The sequence below is a fragment of the Rhinolophus hipposideros genome, assembly GCF_964194185.1.
Source record: "Rhinolophus hipposideros genome assembly, chromosome: 21".
In the NCBI taxonomy this organism is placed as follows: Eukaryota; Metazoa; Chordata; class Mammalia; order Chiroptera; family Rhinolophidae; genus Rhinolophus; species Rhinolophus hipposideros.
Genome location: NC_138067.1, coordinates 39,636,945 through 39,659,141, shown reverse-complemented (window position 1 = coordinate 39,659,141; position 22,197 = coordinate 39,636,945). Strand labels below are relative to the sequence as shown.

The window sequence follows — 22,197 nt, the reverse complement described above, 5'->3', positions numbered from 1 at the left end:
CATCTCTGTGGCTCTGAATCTCTGTCTCTGTTTCTATGTCTCTCACTCTGGCCTTCAGCCTTTCACATGTTTCCCTGACCTTAATCTTCCCCACCCGCCACCCATGCACCAAGCTCACTCTGTGCCTTTTGCCTATGCCCTCCACTCCCATAAGTGGGGAGGACAACCACATTCTGAGAAAGCTATAAGGACAGGCTCTCTTTTGCTCTCTTGCTCTATGAGGGGGTGTTCCCCATAGAGCAAGGGTGTGGGAGTGAGAGGCCATGACTCCTTGGGTTTCAGTGGGTGGCTGGTAGGGTGCTGTGTGTATGTGGCAGGCCCAGGGTGGGGGTGCTGGCTGTGTGTGTTTGTGTGCACACACATACCAAGGTGAGATGTGTGTGGTATATGGGTGAGGGCATTGGGATGTGTTGGAAATGCAGCAAAGGTGTATGTGATAACACCGCAATCTGTGACGTGTGCAGCCTGGGAGATGTGTGGGATGGTGTCGTGTGATGTTTCCGTGACTTGTGCCATGTGTGAGTTTGTGTGCACCATTTTGTCTGTCATTAATAATTAGCAACCACAAATTGCCAATTTGCACTGTGGGCCTTTGCTCATGTCCAGATATACTGGTGAAGAGCATGTGTGATGGCGTCTGCATGTTGTGTGAGCGTGCAACAGCATCCACAAAGCTCCTGTAGTGTCTAGAGGCAGTGTGAGGCCTGTGGTGTGCAATAGTGCTGGGTGTGGATGTGTGTTGTTTCTTGGGTCCATGGGTTGCATGGCTGGGGGTCTCTCTGTGAGATGGAATAAGGCCAGGTATGGTGGAGTGTGTGATGTGTACGTCTTTGGTGGTGTGTTCTCAGGGTGTGTTAATCTACGTGGCACTTTATGATTGCGATTGTGATTCTGTTAGGGTGTGATGGGGTGTGTGCTATGTGCATTTCATTTGTATGTGTTCCTGAGTCTCGGGTTGCGTAATGGGGTCATGTAGTGTGTGTGTAAGGGTACAAGCTGGTGTGACGGACTGTGCTTGTGAAACTGGTGAGGTGTGATGGAGTGGTGTGTGTGTGTCCTAAGCACCTGGGCTCTCTGGGTAAGTGTGTGATGCTCGGGGGAGTCCTCTGGCTTCCACGTGTCTGCTGTGGTCTGTGCGGTGTGTCTTATTGACCCTCTCTGCCATAGCGCTGGGTGGGCAGTACACAAATAGTGAGGGAGGAGGCCTCAGGGCTTCTCTTCCCTCTGCAGCACCCTTCCTTATTGTGGGGGCTTCCTTGCCTCTTGTGCCCTCGCCAGCACCCCCCCTGAGCATCACCCCATGCAGTCTCCAGGGCCCCCCTGCCTCACTGCGGATGGAGGTGCTCTGGGCCCCCTGCCTCATTGCGATGGCTTACAGGGCTTCCCCCACCCTGTGTCCACCTCCCAGCGCACCCCTCTCCCTTGTGGCACATCACCACAATGAGGGGAATTCCGGGGCCCTCACTTCCTCAGTGCCCCCTCCTCGGAGACTCCCTCCCCCATTGCGGGGGTGGGGGTGGGGGTGGGGGAGGGGTCTCCAGGTTCCTCATGACGGGGATCTCCGGGATCCCCCCTCCTGCAGCGCTCTCCCTTGGAGGAGGCTGGGGGCAGGGAGGACAGCTGCAGTACCGGGGGCGGGGCCGCCGTCCGTCCGTCAGGGCGCCGGCGCCCTTGATAGGCCGACGCCGGCCCCCCCGCGAGCGCGGGCATATGAGGCGGTGGAGGCGGCGGCAGCCGCAGACCCTGTGCGGTAGGGCTGACCGCCGGACAGACGTGCGGACCGAGGCGCGGGCACTGCAGAGGCCCCCAGCCCGAGCCCGCGCCTGAGCCCGCCCCGAGGCCCCGACCCCGGCCCCCGCCCCGCTCGCCCACCCCTGTTCCCTGGAGCCGCCAACATGGGGGTAGGTGCTCGGGCCGGCCGGGCGGTGCGTGTGTGCGACATTATGTGTCCAGTGACATTGAGTGTCTGCGGGCCGGGACCCTTGAGCTCTGGGGCCAGGTCTGCGGGACCCCGTGAGCCGACTGACCCAGCCTGCGCGTGTGGTTGTGTCGCTGGTCGAGTGTGCACGCGGGCCGCCTGGGTCGCGGGGCTCGGTGGCGCATGTTGGCGGGTCTTTGTGTGCCGGGTCCGCCCGGCGCGGACCCGCCCGCCGCATCTCTGCCTGACCTGATGCGGTGGCATGCTCGATCGTGTGTGTGCGTGTGCATGTGCGCGCGTGTGAGCTCCTGGCTCTGTTGGGCCCTGCCAGCACCATCTGCCTGCGATTGTGTGGCTCCGGTTGTGTCTGATGATCTGCAACCTGTCTGGGTGTGTCTGTGAGCTGGTGTTTGTGTCTCGGGGTGTTGAAGCCCCTCTACTTCCCTGGCCGAGAGGGGACAGCTCCAGGCTATGGGACCAGATGACCTCTCTTTCTCCTTCCAGGCCTAGGTGTGGGGGGGCTCCGCAGTGCAGTGTGGCCTGGGGCTGCGGTGTGTGTCCAGCCCCTAATCTGGGGGAGCAGACGTGGGGGTCTGGCTCAGACGTGGGGGTCTGGGAGGAGCGAGGAAACTGAGTGCCTGACCGAGGGGGATGCGTGCAAATGCATGTGGGGGGCCAGGGTATCGTGCATGCCTGGGTATGCCCTTCCTCCCATGTCCGTGTGTCCTTGTCTGTCTATGAGTCTCTCCAGCAGATGCCGCCTCCTTTCCTGGCTGACCACCTGACCCCGTTGCAACCCTGGATTCCTCCCTGCGTGTCTGGGGCAGGGCAATGGGAGGAGGAGTGGGTGAAGGAGGCGGGTGGGCTGGGCTGGGTAGGATGAAGAGAGGGTCAAGATAGGAGAGGCTAATGGCAAAGGAATGTGAAGCATGGGGAGAAAGATGGCGGATGAAGGCTGATGGGTCCAGGGATGGAGGTGGGGGATGGGGCTGCAGATCTGTAGATTGGGGTGGGTGAGGGTGGATGGGGAGAGGAATTGGATGGGGAGCCACTGGGAGAGAACAGGGAGGAGGGGGGAGGCAGTGTTGACTCCAGGTAAGTGGGATGGAGGGAGGAAAAGCTGTGCACTGATGGAGGAGAGGACTGAGGCTAAAGGCCTTAGAGAAGGAAGGGGAGGGGTCTTGGGGAAAGAAGTGGGGACAGAGGGAGAAGTGAGGCAGAGAGACAGACATGGAAAGATGGAGAGAAATGCAGAGACAGAGAGGTGCTCAAAAAGAGATAGGGAGAAAGCGACAGTTATACAGACAAAGAAAGAGACAGACACGGGCAGAGACGTGGGCAAGACATAGACATAGAGAGACAGAGACAAAGAGAGAAACTGAGGCTGAGATGAGCAGACCCAAGGACAGACATTTCCTATCCAGTCAGCCTGAATGGTGGGAAGAGGAGGCAGAGGGTAATAGGGGAGGTTGAGGGAGAGATGCTCAGAAATGATGCCCCGGACACCCTGAGAGGGGAGGGATAGGCTGGCCAAGGTGCAGAGGCTGCGTGAGCTGAGAGCGTCCGGGGAAGGCAGACAGCGTGGAAAATGGCAAGGAGCCACAGAAGCTGGCTGCAGCGAGGCAGGCATATTCTCCACCTCAGAGGTGCCCCCACCCCACAGTGCACCCATATGGGCCTCCTGCCTTGACTGGGAAAACCTTGGCTCCCCCTCCACCCTCCAAGGGAGTCTGGTCATGGCAAGGGCAAGCAAGAGCCAAGGCTAATCTGCCAGGAACTAGGGTATCCCAGCCCATTTTCTCTCAGACCAGGAATCCAGGTCCCCAGCCCCTCCTCCCTCAGACCCAGGAGTCCAGACCCCCAGCCCCTCCTCCCTCAGACCCTGGGGTCCAGGGCCTCACAGGGACCCAAGCATCAGCTCCCCGGCCTTCCCTAAGGCTTCAGAGGTGGACAGCTGGTTTTTTCCCTCCACTCTTGCCAGGCCTCTCTACTCTCCTGCGTGCCCCTTCATATCTCTACCTTAAACCCATCACATTATGTCTTCACATCTCCCCATCCATGGGTCTAGTCGACCTCTCTGAAGAGGCTGAGACCCCTCCTGGGGCAGGGGATGGAGGAGGCCCTCACTGTCCCCCAAGTCTGTGCTGCCATGTCAGACGCAGTGCTGCTGCAGGCCTGGCCCAGGGCCAAGCCTCCCTCCCACCCCTCGCAACTCTCTAAGAGGCTCCAGGCCTCCAGGCTTCGGCCCTTCCCTGTAGCCCCCCATCTCAGCCTCCGGGTCTGGGGGCAGACAGCAGGCAGCTCAGCCCTCTACAAGGTCACGAGGAGATTATCTCTGATCCATGCAGAACCTGGGATCCCGGCTTGGCTGTGGGCCCACAGGCTCTGTCAGCGGCCCTCCACTAGGACTCGGTCTCACCCCACCCCTCCTGTCAGTGCCCCAGGACACTCCCTGACCCATCTGCCCAGGCCTGTAGACTGGAACTGCAGGCACTCCCCCTCACACCACATCTAGTTCAAGCCAGGCCCAGAGCTTCTGCCTCTCACTCTTCTGCACCCCAAATCCCAGCTTTCTTTCACTCTATCCTCAAGCCACTCTATCCTGACTGTGCCCACTCCTGTTCAAACCTGTCCTTGGCTCCCACCAGACCTCAGGAGAGAGGCCAGGGCCCACAGCTTGTCAGTCAAAGCCTGCAGGGCTGGCTGCATGTCCAGCCAGGCCACCATCCCTGTGCAGAGCAGGCTGCCTCCTGGACCTTCGTCCCAGCTGTGACTAACACCTGGAGTGCCCTTTCCTCTCCATTTCTGCCAGGCTTGTGGGGTCTCCCAAAATTAGTTGGGTCCTCTGAGACAGAGAAGGAGACATCCATGGGGCTGGGGAGAGAGGCCCAGGAAAAGAGCCAGGTGGAGAAGACAGGGAGAGTGACACATGGGAGACCTAGAGCTGGAAAGACAGAGATGCCCAGAGATGGACCCAGAGAGAGACAGACACGGGATAGAGAGGAAGATCTCAGAGCGAGACAGTAAGAGATAGAAAAGATGGTTGAAACAGAAGAAACAGATAGGGATAGGCACACTGAGCACTGGAGAAGGAGGCAGCTTAAGAGATGAAGAAAGAGACACAAGACAGAGAGAGGCAGAGATGAGGATGAACAGGGACATGGAGACAGAAAATACTAACACTTGGGGACAGTCTGAGATCCTAACACAGTGACATGGGCAGAGATAGGAACCCAGAGCAACAGACTCAGCTGGACTCAGGAGAGAGAGCTCAGGAGATGGAGACAGACATTGTATGAGAGACAGAGAGACATAAAGAGCCAAAGAGCGGAGGGAGACAAAATCATAGAAAGACACATGCAGAGAGACTCAGAGACAGAGACAGAGAAAGACCAACAACATAAGTGATAGGAGATCAGAGAGAAATAGCCACAGAGATACAGAGATGGAGAGACAAAAGGATAGAAAGAGCCAAAAAGAGACAAAACGGCATGAGACAAAGAGGCATGAACAGAGACCTGGAGAGACAGATCAAGAAAGAGAGACAGACAGACTAAAAAAGATACATATAGAGAAGGACAGACAGACAGACATAGCAAAAGATAGACACTCAGAAGGTTGGACAGGCCCCAGGGAGAGGGAGAAAGAGACAGAAGGAGACACACAGAGATAAAAAGACACATAGAGATGGAAGGGGAGAGACCCACAGATATGGCCACAGAAACAGAGAAACACAGAATGAGTCAGATGGAGACCCTCAGGGGCAGAGACCCAGAGATACACGGAGCCAGAGACAGTGAAGCCAGTTGGCAGAGATGAGACTCAAGATTTATACACCTAGAGCCACAGGGAAACCCTTCCAGAGACACAGGGCAGTCACAGACTGAGATTCCTGAACCAGCCCTCTGTCCAGAGACACAGGCCAGGGTGAGAGTGGGCTCGGAGGGCCGGTGTCCCCCTGTAACCCCTTCTCGCCCGCAGTCTGGTGGCTCTGACAGCTATCGTATCGCCACCTCGCAGGACAAAAAAGATGACAAGAGCTCGCCCAAGAAGAGCAAAGGCGCCAAGGAGCGCCGGGACCTGGATGACCTCAAGAAGGAGGTGGCTATGGTAAGCCCCGCCCTCTGTACAGCACACCCTCCCAGAACAGGCCCCGCCCACTCCTGAGGGTTTCAACACTCACCGTCTCCCCCAAACTTCTGTTCCTCAGACAGAGCACAAGATGTCAGTGGAAGAGGTCTGCCGGAAATATAACACGGACTGTGTGCAGGTGTGGCAGGCCTGGGGGAGGAGGGACTGGGATTGGGCCCCTGGGTCCTGGGGTGCTCATGAAGTGTCGGGGTACCAGGGTTGCTCAGGGAGGGTTCTATGTGAGTCCTGTGTCTCCTAGGGTCTGACCCACAGCAAAGCCCAGGAGATTCTGGCCCGGGACGGGCCTAACGCACTCACACCGCCGCCTACCACCCCGGAGTGGGTCAAGTTCTGCCGCCAGCTCTTTGGGGGCTTCTCCATCTTGCTGTGGATTGGGGCCATCCTCTGCTTCCTGGCCTATGGCATCCAGGCGGGCACTGAGGACGATCCCTCTGGGGACAACGTGAGTGCTCTCCACCGTGCTCTGCACAAGAGTACTTCTCCTCGTCCCTGTAGAGTTTTCAAAGCCTACTGTCCTCCTTTTTCTCATCTGACTTTCACAATCATCCCGTGAAAGAACCCAGAGATGACAAGGAACACTGAGGCTCAGACAGGCCGAGTAACTTATCCAAGATCCCAGAGCAGGATATATGAGCTAGGCTCCACCCCAAGGCTGTGCGACCTCAGTGGCCGTGGGGACAGACACCACCAGGTGGTCAGGGCCTGAAAGATACCCAAAGAGAGCGTGTGCTCATGTAGAGACCCAGGCACAACCACCTGCTGATCTGTCAGAACCCATCCACCCAACACAGGGGACACACTCTGAAACACAGTCTCAACAAAGGCCATGCCCATAAACACAGGCCCACACACTGACTGCATATAGATTCTTACATCACACACATACACGCAGACGCGCATGCGCACACACGTGTGCACGCACATATACCCACCTGTGGAGAGGCGACATGCCTGGACAGTCACAGGGCCACCTAGTTCAGATACACCGGCACAAACAGACATAGACTGATGGAAAGACAGACACAAGAACTGAAACACAGAGTTGCAAGCATTGCCTGGTGACAGACGGACATAAGCATAAAGCATAGACAGACAATAGTCTCAGAAATTAAAAACTAATCAAGAAGACTCAAACACAGACAGGTGGACAGACCCACAGACGAGAGAGACTCAGACACACAGACCTTCAAATGGACACAACCCTGGGGTCAGCTGCACAAATATAGGCCCCCATTGATGCCAAGCTCCCTTCTAAGATTCCACAGAACGCGGGGTGGGGCTGGTGGGGCTGGTGGGGCTGGTGGCCATGACCGTGTGTCTCCCCACAGCTGTACTTAGGCATCGTGCTGGCGGCCGTGGTCATCATCACTGGCTGCTTCTCCTACTACCAGGAGGCCAAGAGCTCCAAGATCATGGAGTCCTTCAAGAACATGGTTCCCCAGGTGAGGAGTGCCCAGGAAGGGGCCAGATGGGTGGGGGCCATGTCAACTGACAGAGAGTCCAGGCAGAGAGGGTGCAGGAGGTGACCCTTCTTTATTCTGCCCCCAGCAAGCCCTGGTGATCAGGGAAGGTGAGAAGATGCAGGTGAACGCTGAAGAGGTGGTGGTCGGGGACCTGGTGGAGATCAAGGGTGGAGACCGAGTCCCGGCTGACCTACGTATCATCTCAGCCCACGGCTGCAAGGTGGGCCTGGGTCCTGGGGCCCAGCTCTGCCCTTCCTGGCGTGGTCCAGGAGTCCAGCTGCCAGCCCCTCCTCCCCCAGACCCAGGAGTCCAGGCTCTTGGTCTCTACCCCTCAGACCCAGAGGTACCTTAGACCTTGACAGGAAGCCCTGTAGCCTCCGCACCTACAGGAGCCCAACCTCTGGCCTCCATTCATCCACCCAGGCACCCAGGCTTCTAGCTGTGACCTCAAGGAACACACAGGCTTCAGCCCCAGTCTTCCCTGGAAAAATACCCCCTGACCCCAGGCCCAGGGCTAAGCCTACTCTCCTGTGCACCCACCTCCAGGTAGACAACTCCTCCCTGACTGGTGAATCAGAACCCCAGACCCGCTCTCCCGACTGCACACATGACAACCCCTTGGAGACTCGGAATATCACCTTCTTTTCCACCAACTGCGTGGAAGGTGAGGTGGGGCACAGAGGGAGCACCAGGTCAGGGCAGGGCTGGTCCAGACAGAGGGATGTGCATCAGGAGCTTGGGGTCCCTCTGAACCTCACTGAGCCCCCACCCCCACCTCAGTCTAATCCCCTCTGGCTCCACAGGCACGGCTCGGGGTGTGGTGGTGGCCACAGGGGACCGCACCGTCATGGGCCGAATTGCCACCCTGGCTTCAGGGCTGGAGGTGGGCAAGACGCCCATCGCCATCGAAATCGAGCACTTTATCCAGCTCATCACTGGCGTGGCCGTCTTCCTGGGTGTCTCCTTCTTCGTCCTCTCCCTCATTCTCGGGTACAGCTGGCTGGAGGCTGTCATCTTCCTGATTGGCATCATCGTGGCCAATGTCCCAGAGGGTCTGCTGGCCACTGTTACTGTAAGGCCCGGACCCCTGTGTCTGAGGGAGGAGGGGCTGGGTACTGGACTCCTGGGTCTGAGGGAGGAGGGGCTGGGGGCCTGGGCTCCTGGGTCTGAGGGAGGTGGGGCTGGGGGCCTGGATCCTGGGTCTGAGGGAGGAGGGGCCGGGGGCCTGGGCTCCTGGGTCTGAGGGAGGAGGGGCCGGGGGCCTGGGCTCCTGGGTCTGAGGGAGGAGGGGGCTGGGGGCTTGGACTCCTGGGTCTGAGGGAGGAGGGGCTGGGGGCCTGGACTCCTGGGTCTGAGGGAGGAGGGGCTGGGTACTGGACTCCTGGGTCTGAGGGAGGAGGGGGCTGAGGGCTTGGACTCCTGGGTCTGAGGGAGGAGGGGCTGGGGACCTGGGCTCCTGGGTCTGAGGGAGGAGGGGGCTGGGGGCTTGGACTCCTGGGTCTGAGGGAGGAGGGGCTGGGTACTGGACCCCTGTGTCTGAGGGAGGAGGGGCTGGGTACTGGACTCCTGGGTCTGAGGGAGGAGGGGGCTGAGGGCTTGGACTCCTGGGTCTGAGGGAGGAGGGGCTGGGGACCTGGGCTCCTGGGTCTGAGGGAGGAGGGGCCGGGGGCCTGGGCTCCTGGGTCTGAGGGAGGAGGGGCCGGGGGCCTGGACTCCTGGGTCCGAGGGAGGAGGGGCCGGGGGCTGGACTCCTGGGTCTGAGGGAGGAGGGGCTGGGTACTGGACTCCTGGGTCTGAGGGAGGAGGGGCTGGGTACTGGACCCCTGTGTCTGAGGGAGGAGGGGCTGGGTACTGGACTCCTGGGTCTGAGGGAGGAGGGGGCTGAGGGCTTGGACTCCTGGGTCTGAGGGAGGAGGGGCTGGGGACCTGGGCTCCTGGGTCTGAGGGAGGAGGGGCCGGGGGCCTGGGCTCCTGGGTCTGAGGGAGGAGGGCTGGGGGCCTGGATTGCAATATTCTTGATATGGGCAAGTTGAGCGTTGAGGGCTGAGCATCCTAGATCTTCAATAAGGAGGGTCCTGGGACACAGTCTCATTAACAAAACAAACAAATGAAAACCTTGAGAAACACTGCAGGGCATAGAGGACTAATAATCCTATCACTTTTTTAAAGTTAGCTTGCAAAATTAAGAAGTACACCCTCGTGGTAAAAAGTCTAAAGAATACATTAAAATTGTTAAAAATAAAATAATGGTCCCCGTCCCAGTGCCCAGCCGTCAGCCCCAGTGCACAAGCATGCTCTCTGCAACCCTCCCGGGCAGGTGTGTAGTAAGCCTTTCAGGTACATAGAAGCGACCGTCATAGGAATACTAGTCTGATCCTTGATTCTGCTGTATCATGCAAAATTTTCCCTTTTAGCACATTCAAAACTGTTCTAGGTCAAAGGCTTTGTATGGACATTTAATACACACACAAAGCGTTGTACACGTGAATGTACAGCCTGAGAGTCTGGGAAAACTGAACACATCCATGTCAGCTGTACCCAGCTTGAGTTCCCTAGGAGCCCCCTCAAGACCTCATCCAGCCCCCAACCCCAGGAGAACCCCTTCTTGACTTCTAAGAGCATAGTTTCCCTGCTTTGTATCAATTGAAATAATTCAATATGAACTCTTGTTTCTGCTCTTTTTTACTGAACATTATGTTTTTGAACTTCATCCATGCAGTTGCCTGCGGCTTGTTCTTTTTCCTTGATGTATAGTATTCCATCTTTATTCCATAATCGATTTATCCCTTTTGCTGTTAGTGTATCTGGGTTTTCAGTTTGTGACTATTATAAACGAACATTCCAGTACATGTCTTTTGAGGTGCATTTTTCTGTTGGTCTGTACGTTGGGATAGAATTGCTGAGTGACATTATCCTCTCTCGCAGGCCACCCAGGATTCTCCCTGGGCTGGGCAGTTGAGTTGTTGGCCCTCATATTGCCGGCCCAACTCTGCCGCCAGGCTCTACCTGTAACTTGCCTGCCCTTGGGCGCCCTGCAGGTGTGTCTGACACTGACCGCCAAGCGCATGGCCCGGAAGAACTGCCTTGTGAAAAACCTAGAGGCTGTAGAGACCCTGGGCTCCACATCCACTATCTGCTCGGACAAGACAGGGACCCTCACCCAGAACCGCATGACGGTCGCGCACATGTGGTTCGATAACCAGATCCACGAGGCCGACACCACTGAGGATCAGTCAGGTGAGGGGGTGTGCCCAGGCGGGACTGACGGGGTTTGGTCCCAAGGCGCCCCCCAGCCATGACACCTGCCTCCTTCAGGGACCTCGTTCGACAAGAGCTCTCACACCTGGGTGGCCCTGTCTCACATCGCCGGACTCTGCAATCGGGCCGTCTTCAAGGGCGGTCAGGACAACATCCCTGTGCTAAAGGTGGGTCCGCTGCCCGCTGGGCTTTGGCCCTGCCCATGCCCAACCCCCACTGCTCTGCCCTGACAGCCCTCTCTCCCCAGAGGGATGTTGCTGGTGATGCCTCCGAGTCAGCCCTGCTGAAGTGCATCGAATTATCCTCTGGCTCTGTGAAGCTGATGCGGGAACGCAACAAGAAGGTGGCCGAGATCCCCTTCAACTCCACCAACAAATACCAGGTACTTGGGACTCTCCACGAGAGCTGGCCTGGACCTCACTTTCTCTACAATGTCCGTAGCGGTCAGGTCGGCCCCACTGCCTTCCTGCTTTGGGCAGGTTACTAATATTCCCAGAGCCTCAGTTTCACCATCTGTAAAATGGGACTGAGGGTACCCACCTGGCGGGGAGAAGAATAGACCTGGGCGAGAGCAATGTCTCACTGGAGTGCGGGGCAGAGGAGTAAAAATATTTCTTCAGCAGAGACTGGAAACCAGCCAGAGATCTTTCATTCTTTTAACAAATATTTTTTTGAGCAGCTACCACATGTTAGGCCCGTGCTTTAGTCACTGGGGGTACATAGAAGTGAGTGAAAGAGTGAAGTCTCTCCTCTCATGGAATGTGTACTCTAGTGCTAAGACAGACAGTGACACAGGCATGAGGAAATACAGAATATGTCTGCTGGTAACCACGCTGAGGGAGAGAGAGCCCTGCAGGTGTGTGTGTGGGAAGAGTGTTCCAGGCACAGCATGTGCAAAGGCCTTGAGACAGAAGTATGCTGACATGTTTGAACAAGAGCCAGGCAGCCAGTGTGGCAAGCAGTGAGCCAGGGAGTGTGGTGGGAGGTGAGGACAGTGGGTACCAGGCCAGGCCAGACTTGGGTGTGAAGGGAGACATGAGCCACCAGAGGGCTCTGAGCAGAGGAGATATGGGACCTGACTCACAGTTTTGTTTTGTTTTATTGGGGAATATTGGGGAACAGTGTGTTTCTCCAGGGCTCATCAGCTCCAAGTATTTGTCCTTCAATCTAGTTGTGGAGGGCGCAGCTCAGCTCCAAGTCCAGTCGCCATTTTCAACCTTAGTTGCAAGGGGCACAGCCCACCATCCCATGTGGGAATTGAACCGGCAACCTTGTTAAGAGCCCGCGCTCTAGCCAATAGAGCCATCAGACTGCCCCTCGGCTCAGCAGCAGCTCGTTGTCTTCAATCTAGTTGTAGAAGGTGCAACTCACTGGCCCATGTGGGAATCGAACCAGCAATTCTGTTGTTCAGAGCTCACGCTCTAACCCACTGCGCCATCTAGCCTCCCCCTGACTCACACTTTTAAACAGCTATATTGAGATATAATTTACATACCATATACTAAAACTACTGAATTGTATGTTTTAAATGGGTGGTTTAAATTGTGTAACTCAGTAGTTTTAGTATATTCACAGATATGTGCAGTCATCTACACAATTTTAAAACATTTTAGTTACCTCAAAAAGAAACCCCACACTCCTTAGGTATTGCCCCCACCTCCCCCATTCTCCCCTCGCCCTAAGCAACCATTAATCTACTTTCTGTCTCTGTGGATTTGTCTATTCTGGACATTTCATATACATGGAATCAATATAATACGTGACCTTGTGTGTCTGGCTTCTTTCACTCAGCATAATGTTTTCCAGGTTCATCCACGACGTAGCGTGTGTCAGTGCTTCGTTCCTTTTTATGGACAAATAATATTCCGTTATATGGATAGACCACATTTTGTTTGTACCTATTGGCTGCCATGCATAAGGCTGCTGGGAACATTCCCGTACAAGTTGTGTGGACATAATTTGCATGTCTCTTGGGTGTATACCTGGGAATTGTCGGGTCATATGCTAACTCTACAATTAATCTTTTGGAGAACTGCTGGTCTGTTTTCCAAAGTGGCTGCACCACTTCCCACTGACTCACGTTTTTGTTTATTTATTTATGTATTTATTTATTTGTTTGTTTATTTATTTTTTTGGTTGAGAGCCCACTGGCCCATGTGGGAATCGAACCGGCAGCCTTCGGAGTCAGGAGCATGGAGCTCCAACCGCCTGCGCCACCCGGCCGGCCCAGACTCACGTTTTTGAAAGGGTCCTCTTGGCTGCTATGGGGAGGAAATGCCATGGTGTGGGAGGGCCGAAATCGGGACATAGTGTGAGGTGGTGATGGCCAGAAGGAAGCTTGCAGGCAGGGAGTGAGAAGAGGTCAGAATCTGAGTGTGTTTCAGAGGTGAACCGACCAGATGTGTTCATGGGTCAAACGTGGGATAAGGAGTCAGCTGAGGCAGAGGGCAGGGAGAGAGGTACATGTCCTAAGGTCGGCGAGAGTTCTGTGAGACAGAAGAAAAGGCAGAACTATCTGTGAGACAGAAAGCCTGAAACAGGTAGGGGTGAGCACAGACCTCTGCGAGAGACTCTGAGAAACAGATGTTCTCTTACGTAGAGAGATTCGGGCAACACCCTCTAGGGGAGCTGTCTGTCCTGGCACCCACGGCTCTGGGCAGAGCAGGGGTCCTCTGTCTCCCTGGCCCTCTGTGGGCAGCCTCCAGGCCCCTGCGAGGCTCAGGCACGCCTGTCCTCCGCTCTGTCCACAGCTCTCCATCCATGAGACTGAGGACCCCAATGACAACCGGTACCTGCTGGTGATGAAGGGCGCTCCCGAGCGCATCCTGGACCGCTGTGCCACCATCCTGCTGCAGGGCAAGGAGCAGCCGCTGGACGAGGAGATGAAGGAGGCCTTCCAGAATGCCTACCTTGAGCTCGGTGGCCTGGGCGAGCGTGTGCTGGGTGCGTGTCACAGGAGGGACTGAGTTGGGGCCAAGTTGGGGCAGGGGCTGGGCCAGCTCTGGGGGCCCCTTTGGGATAAAGGGTGTGATGCCGCTCAGAGCCTGCTCAGAATAGGGCCTCCCAGAATGCACTATGAATGAATAAATGAATGAATGAATGAATGAATGAATGAATGAATGAATGAATATGGCATCTTTAGGAAATGAATGTCGCTGACTGTCCGGTTGACTGGGAGCTGACTGCCAGAACCAGATGGCCAGGAGCTGTGGGGCCAGAGGCACAGAGGCTGGGGGCTGGAGCCCTCATGTCCTGCCCTATCCCTGCCACCAGGTTTCTGCCATTACTACCTGCCCGAGGAGCAGTTCCCCAAGGGCTTTGCCTTTGACTGTGACGACGTGAACTTCACAACGGACAACCTCTGCTTCGTGGGCCTCATGTCCATGATCGACCCGCCCCGGGCAGCCGTCCCCGATGCAGTGGGCAAGTGTCGCAGTGCAGGCATCAAGGTGTGGCCTGGGGCAGCTGGGGGAGGCAGGGCCAGCGCTCCAGGGGCCAGCAGGGAGACTGGACCACCCCAAACAATGCCCGCAGGTCATCATGGTCACAGGTGATCACCCCATCACCGCAAAGGCCATTGCTAAGGGTGTAGGCATCATCTCCGAGGGCAACGAGACCGTGGAGGACATCGCTGCCCGGCTCAACATTCCTGTCAGCCAGGTCAACCCCCGGTGAGCGCCACCTGCTGGCTCAACACTCTGTCCCTGAGGATGGCGGGTTCCCCTCCCTTGTGGGCCTCTTGTTGACTCGGCGCCTGGGTCCTGCTTCGCCTCCTCGTGTGAGGACGGGCAGCCTGGTGTCCCAGCTTTGCCATTCACAGGCTGTGTGACTGAGCAAGTCATTCAGCCTCCCCAAGCCTTAGCTTCAGAGCCTGGTCCTCTGTCTCTCCCGTCCGTGGAGCTGGCCTGCCTGGCTCTCTGTCCCTGTGCCACTCCCCACACATCCTGACCACTCTCTGCTCGTCCCAGGGACGCCAAGGCCTGTGTGATCCATGGCACTGACCTCAAAGACTTCACCTCTGAGCAAATCGACGAGATCCTGCAGAACCACACAGAGATTGTCTTTGCTCGCACGTCTCCCCAGCAGAAGCTCATTATTGTAGAGGGCTGTCAGAGACAGGTGGGCTGGGGCTGGGGTCCCTGGGAGGAGGGGGCTGGGCAGGCCTCTGGGCATTCTTCTCACCCCCTCTCCTTGCAGGGTGCAATCGTGGCTGTGACTGGGGATGGTGTGAACGACTCCCCTGCTCTGAAGAAGGCTGACATTGGGGTGGCCATGGGCATCGCCGGCTCTGACGTCTCCAAGCAGGCAGCAGACATGATTCTGCTGGACGACAACTTTGCCTCCATTGTCACGGGTGTGGAGGAGGGTGAGTGGCCAGGTGACCCTGGGGACTGAGGTCTCTGCACAAGGTCAGAGAAGGGCAAGGGGTGCACGCCAGGCTGCAGCTGGATGCACAGCGGGGAGACCCCAGAATCCCACTGGGCCCGCAACGGGGACTTCCAGGGGCAGGACTGAGCTGATGCATTTCTGGGTCTCAGCGTTGCCTAGCGCAGGGTCAGTCTGGTGGATGAGGCAGACTCAGAAAGCATTTTAAAAATACTTGTAAGTGCAACCACGGGAATGGAGGGTCCCCCAAGAGCTCTCACCCAGCCTGGGGTCGAGGGCAAGGAAGCATCTGAGAACGGACAGGGCTCGCTGCAGAGTCCCAAAGGCCATATTGGCATTTTCACATAGGTGGTGTCAGGGAGAGGAGATTCAGGTGGAGGAAGCAGAGCGTGCAAAGGCCACCAGGGTGGGTGAAGGGGTCGCCCGGAGCCCAGGCCACACAGCCCAGGCACCGCTTCCTTCCAGGCTTTGATGCGGCCACAGATGGGGTTTGTTCACACTTAATTTTATTCTGATCCTCAAAGTAATTCATGCTAAGTGTAGAAAATGTAGAAAAACATGAAGAAGAAAACTGGAATTACACATGGCCTCACAGTCCAGAAATCCTCACTACTGAGGCTGCAGTGCATTTTCTTCCACTTTCTCTCCCCTTTGAAATGTCCCTGGTGTAAAAACTAATGCCTGATAAAAGAATTCAAGCGGAGCCTAAAGTGACAAATTAAATGTGGTTATCCCTTGTCTCCTATCTCCCAGAGGAAACCAGGTTTAACCCTTTCTTACCTCCCAGACATCTCTGCATATGCAAAGCTCATACTCACGGACACGCGTGTTCTCGCCTTCCAGACATTTATTAGGCTCCTACCTTGTGCTCAGCTGTGAGCAGAGCAGACATGGTCTCTGCCTTCCAGATGCTGGAAAAGACAGCCTTAAGTTCACAAACAAATAAATGCATAATTACAAACTGTGTCAAGTGCTAAGAAGAAAGCAAGCGGGGTGCTATCACAGATAATAATGGGGATCCTACCTAGATAGGGTGGACAAAGAAGGCTTCTCTGGAGTGACAAAAACAAAGTTTAACTTCCAGGAGGGGAAATTGCAGGTATACCCCACAGCGGAGAGAATGGCATGGTTCGCTCCCCGCTGTTATCATCACCCAGCTTGGACAATTACCAGTGCATGCTGGTCTTGTTTCAATGCCCCAACCCCCACTACACACACTTGGATCACGTTTGAGCACATTTAAGGCATTGTTTCATCCACAACTGTTTTAGGATGAGACACCACTCGTTTGTGGAGAGCAGTGCATGCATTAGAGGGAAAGTGAATAAATAGCAGGTGTGAACACCTAAACATCTTATTTTCAAAGGTGATCAAACCATCCATACCTGCGTGCAGCCCTTCTTTCTGCTCCTTCTTAATGACATATCTTGCTGCTCATGTCTATCAGCACATGGGGGGAGGGATGGCTGCATTCATCTTTAGTTTCTTTTGACTTTATGCACACTTTACTGATTGAATTTTTATTGGGCTATGACATACATACGTTAAGTTGGGCACCTCCAGGACTTCTTACACACGTACACATCCATGCAACCACCGGACCCTGCTCAAGAGAGGGAACACTGGCAAACCCCCATCAGGGTCTTATCAGGTCCCCTCCAGTCTATATCCACCCTCCCAGAAATAGCCACTGTCCTGACCTTTGGCACCATAGATTAGTTTCAAATTTCATCTAAATGGAATCATGTGATATGAATGTTTTTGTAGATGGCTTTTTTCACTCGACATAACCTCTGAGCTGCAGCCACAGAATTGGGTGTGACATAGTTCATTCCTTTTCCTTGCTCAGTGGTATTCCATATGGAGGGACCATGGCTTACTTCTACACTCCCCTGTTGGTGGACATTGGGGTCAGTTTTGTGTCTTGCTATTGTGACTATCACTGTGGTGAATATTCATGCACTTGATTCTCGGTGGACGTAAGCACTGGTTTCTCTTGGGTATAAACCTAGGAGCAGGGTTACTGGGTCAGTAGGGAAGGGGATGTCTAACCTTAATAGAGACCGCCAAATGGGCTTCCAAAGTGGTTGTATTTCAAGAGTGGATGAATGGGGCGACGTGGTTGGACATTCACGTGGGAAGGCGGGAGGGTGAGGGGATGGGTTGGAAAGGATACGTACACTGGGCGGGGAAGGGGCCGAGGCAGCAGGGAGCCCTGAGCCTGCCTGTGCCGCAGGCCGCCTGATCTTCGACAACCTGAAGAAGTCCATTGCCTACACGCTGACCAGCAACATCCCGGAGATCACACCCTTCCTACTGTTCATCATGGCCAACATCCCCCTGCCTCTGGGCACCATCACCATCCTCTGCATTGACCTGGGCACCGACATGGTGAGCCCCCGCCACCCCAGGCCCCGGGAGGGCAGGGGCCCCCTATCCCCAGCTCACCTGACCTCTCCTGCCCAGGTCCCTGCCATCTCATTGGCATATGAGGCTGCCGAGAGTGACATCATGAAGAGACAGCCCAGGAATCCACGCACTGACAAGCTGGTCAACGAGAGGCTCATCAGCATGGCCTATGGGCAGATTGGTGAGGACCTGGGGACCCTGTCGCCATTATGGCTGGATGCCCAGGGTCTAGAGCAGTGCCTGGCCCACTGCAGGCACTCAGAAACCTTGTGCTGAGTGAGTGGAGTAGAACTTGGTGCTGGAGCTTTAGAAGGAATGACTTGCAGGTGGGCGGTGGTCACCACGGTGGAGGACAGGCCTGGAGGGGGGTGCACCCAGGAAGCACATGGGACACAGGTCACGCTTGGCTCAGGCTGGCCACTGTAGAGCCCACTGCTTCCCCCACATCGACGATCCAGGACGAGACCAGCCTGAGAGCTCTCTGAGGGCAGCAGTGAGCCCACCCTCTCTGCCTCCTCCACCTGCTGCTAGAGTTGAAGTATTCAGAGCATTAGAGGGACTGAGCTCCCGTCACTGGGAGTGTCCCAGCAAACAGAAGCTTCATGGCGGTGTTCACAGGCCGTGGAGGTCATTCCTGCATAAGGTGCCTGTCAGATTAAAGCCTGAGGGTCCTCAGGGATTTCTTGATGTTCAGGATGGCCTGGGTCAGGTGGGAGGAAGCCACAGGTTATCCATCTGGGGAGAGCCCTCTCCGCGAGGCTCCTGTCCCAGAGACCCATCTCAGGTGCTTGCGACCAGGTAACACCCTCAAATTGCCTTCTGGGAGCCCAGCCCTGGGTGATGGTCAGACAAGAGGACTCCTTGTGGAGATCTCAAGGGACCCCAGATGTGCCCTACGCTGGCTGCCGGCCCCCACCCAAGCCTCTCCCTCATCTCCCTTCTCTCCTCTTCCCAGGAATGATCCAGGCTCTAGGTGGCTTCTTCTCCTACTTTGTGATCCTGGCCGAAAACGGTTTCTTGCCCGGCAACCTGGTGGGTATCCGGCTGAACTGGGACGACCGCACCGTCAATGACCTTGAGGACAGTTATGGGCAGCAGTGGGTGAGTGGGGCTGGCCCACCGCATGGCGGGGCTCCCAGTCTGCAGCCCTGTCCCCAGTAGGAGTCCCAGGCAAGCTATCCTGCTTCCTATGCTGGCCCCTCCGCCCCGCAACCACGTCAGTATCCTCGCTGGGCACACAGGGCGTCTTGGAGCTCTTGGCCCAGCGTGTTGTGGGCCTGGGGTCCACTGGCCATGTTCTCTGCCCCAACAGGTGAGATGCCTTCCCTGCCTTCTTCCCCGTGTCTGTCTGTCCCTTCCAAGTTCTCTGGTGTGTGTCCCCCTTGGGAGGCCCACAGGGTCCTCGACCTCCTTCCACTCCCCTCCACCCCAGGGATGGTCCCCGGTTCTCGGTTGACAACTGGGGTTATCATTAACCTCTCTCCTTCCTTGGACATCTCCGAACTTTTCCCTGTGGGGCCATAAGCCTAAGAAGGGAGACATTTCTGAGGCCCTGGAGGACTCCATCGGGAAGAGTCCCTGTGTTCCTTGGGGTGCAGACAAGGAGCCTGGGGGCCGGGCTGGGGGCCGGGCTGAGGCCACGCTGACTACTGTCCTGCATGCTGGTCACGGCTCTCGCAGACGTACGAGCAGAGGAAAGTGGTGGAGTTCACGTGTCACACGGCCTTCTTCGTGAGCATTGTTGTTGTCCAGTGGGCCGACCTCATCATCTGCAAGACACGCAGAAACTCGGTCTTCCAGCAGGGCATGAAGTGAGGGCCCCATCTGCCCCCCTCCGTGTCCATGTGTCAGTTTTTGTCTCTGAGTTGGCTTTTCTCTCAAGTGCTCACGGCTGTGTTAGAGTCTCTGTCTCTCCCCCGCCCCCCGTGTACGTGTGTGGTGTCACTCACTGGGTCCCTCTCCAGACCTGCGTTACCTGTCTATGTCCCCGCCTGCCTGTGTGTCTGTCGCTTCTCCGTCTTTCTGTCTGTATCTTTCTGCGTAACGGATCTTGCTGGATCCGTTTTGGCCTCTCCGTCTCGTTGTGTCTCCATGTCTGTCCGTTGGCTGTCTCTCCGTCTCCCTTCGGGTGTGCTTCTGTCTCTGTGGGTGGGGGTGCCGGTCAGGTTCCCTGGCTCCAGCCCTGTCTGCCTCCAGGAACAAGATCCTGATCTTTGGGTTGTTTGAGGAGACAGCCCTCGCTGCCTTCCTGTCCTACTGCCCTGGAATGGACGTGGCCCTTCGCATGTACCCTCTCAAGTGAGTGTCCCTCGCCACCTCCAGGACCCCCACCACCGCTCCAGGAGCCTCCCAGGAGCCTTCCCTGTGGGACATCTTCACAGGCCCCACCTCTCCTGGTGTCTCGGGATCCTGCCTCTGTGTCCCCCACTGCAGTCCCTGTTCTGATGCCACCAAGCCTCCACCACCGTGGGACATCCACAGTGGGCACTCTGCAGACCCCAGCCCACAGCCACGGCCAGGGCACCCCTTGCCTGTGGGCAGAAGGGATCCAGGAACCCGCCCCCTCTCTGCCTCCACCCCTGCCCTGGAGCCTCTCCTGTCCTCTGGGACTGCCTCTTGTCCCCTTCGTGGCCCCACACTGACGCCCTCTTTCTGTCCCATCTCTGCAGGCCCAGCTGGTGGTTCTGTGCCTTCCCCTACAGCTTCCTCATCTTTGTCTATGATGAAATCCGCAAACTCATCCTGCGCAGGAACCCTGGGGGTGAGAGGGCTACCGGGGCAGAGGGCAGGCTAGGGAGACAGGCTGGGGCAGCTGGGGGGCAGGGAAGCACTGTGGTGACTTGCCTGACGCTAACTTCTCTCTGTCTCGCCATCTCCCTTTTGTGTTATTTCTCCCTTCCCTTTCCAACTCTTCTCTCTTCCTGTCTCTCTGGGCCTCCTCTTGTCTTTCCACCTGTCTGTGCTTTGTGGTTTCTTCCTGTGTCGTTCTCTCTCTCTAATTCTCTTTCTCTCTGTCCTTGTGCTTCTCTCCACTGATTCTTTCTTCCTTTGTCTCTCCAGGTTGGGTGGAGAAGGAAACCTATTACTGACCTCAACCCCACCGCCTCGCCCGTCTCTTCCCTCGCCCCTGAAGCCCAGGACAGCCCCCTTCAGGACCCTCATTTTGTATTCTGGGGGAGGGGCCCTCTCTCCCCAGGGCCCCCACCTTGGCCCTACCCCCTCAAAATATCTCCTGTCCCCTCCCTGTCTCTTCCCCTGGCTAGCTTCTCTCCCCGCCCCCTGCCTCCGCCTTTCTCCTCTCTTTTCTGTGACTCTGTTCCTCTCCCTCTCCTCACCCCTACCTCCGAGTCCCCTCCCTGGGCTCTTTTTTACTCCCCGTCGACCTCCCCCGACCCCGGCTGATGCCATCTCTGGTTCTGGACAATTATCAAATATATCAGTGGGGAGAGAGAAGCGGTGTGTGTGTTGTGCTTGCTTTCTGGACCGGAGGTGTGGGTGGGATGGTCTCCCTGTGCTGGTACATGGAGCTGGGGGATTTGCCCAACCAGGAATTTCGCCAGCACCGGCCTGGAAGTCTCGGGGTCATGAAATCATGGAGTTTTAGACCAAACCAAAGTTAGTTAAGAGTGAGAACAACTAGAATGCACCAGGCGATAGGATGATGGGATCAGAAGAGAGGCGAGGAAGGGACTCAGACTCGTGATGCTCTCATATTGGAGGAGGACCGTGGGGAGGCGATGATCTGACGGCCGTGGTGATGACGATGGTGGCGACTGAACCGTCCGTTCTGCGCCCTGCCCTCTTCTAAGCGCTCTGTGGTATCAGCTCATGTAATCCTCACGGCTGTGATGCACAGAGAGGGAAAGTGACTTGCTCAAATTCACACAGCTGAGAGGCGACAAATCTGGGATTTGTACCTAGGCTGTCCAAGTTCTAAGGCACTGTGCTATTTTCTCTTCTTATTGAGATAAAATTTCATACCAGGAAGTGCACAAATCTCAAAGGCATACCAGTATAACCGCCACCCAGATCAATATAGAACGTTTCCATCCACCCAGAAAGTTCCCTTATGCTTCTTTCTAGTCAGCGCCCCTCCGCCCCAGAAGCCACGGCTGATCTGATGTGTGTCACCATCCTTTAGCTGTGCCTTTTCTTGGACTTTGTTTAAATGAAAACTTACAGCATGTTGTCTCATGTGTCTGACTTCTCGTTCTCAACGTCGTGTGTGTGACAGACACCCATGCTGTCACATGTATGTAGCCCACTCATTTTCATTGCTGTGTAGTATTCCACTGTGTGGCTATACCATAATTTCTTCATCCATCTTCCCGTTGATAGACATTTCACTTGTTTGCACTTTGGGGGCTATTACAATTGGTGCTGCTAGGAATAGGAACATTCTAGTAATGACAAATGTATGCATCTCTGTTGGGTATATGCTTAGGAGTGGGGTTGCTGGTTTGGGGATAGACTATGTTTAACAGAAACAGCCAGACTCTTTCCAAAGATACTGTGTCATTCTGCATTCCCACACTGCATGAAAGAAAGTTCCAGTTGCTCCATTTCCTTGTCAACACTCCATATTGTCAGTCTTTTGAATTTTTGCCATTC

At 56.0% G+C, this 22,197-nt stretch overlaps 1 protein-coding gene across 1 annotated transcript; it reads left to right on the top strand.

Moving 5' to 3' along the window:
* Positions 1 to 1,736: 1,736 nt before the first annotated feature.
* ATP1A3 (ATPase Na+/K+ transporting subunit alpha 3) lies at positions 1,737 to 21,039 on the top strand. The gene is made up of 23 exons (XM_081032207.1): positions 1,737 to 1,901; positions 5,939 to 6,028; positions 6,129 to 6,188; positions 6,309 to 6,512; positions 7,399 to 7,512; positions 7,619 to 7,753; positions 8,080 to 8,197; positions 8,337 to 8,605; positions 10,572 to 10,770; positions 10,849 to 10,958; positions 11,039 to 11,173; positions 13,542 to 13,734; positions 14,065 to 14,240; positions 14,326 to 14,462; positions 14,760 to 14,910; positions 14,989 to 15,157; positions 17,414 to 17,568; positions 17,644 to 17,767; positions 18,542 to 18,687; positions 19,267 to 19,397; positions 19,783 to 19,884; positions 20,256 to 20,347; positions 20,647 to 21,039. Exons 1-23 carry the CDS (start codon positions 1,896 to 1,898, stop codon positions 20,673 to 20,675), a joined length of 3,045 nt encoding a protein of 1,014 aa, XP_080888333.1. The 5' UTR covers positions 1,737 to 1,895; the 3' UTR covers positions 20,676 to 21,039.
* Positions 21,040 to 22,197: the final 1,158 nt, after the last annotated feature.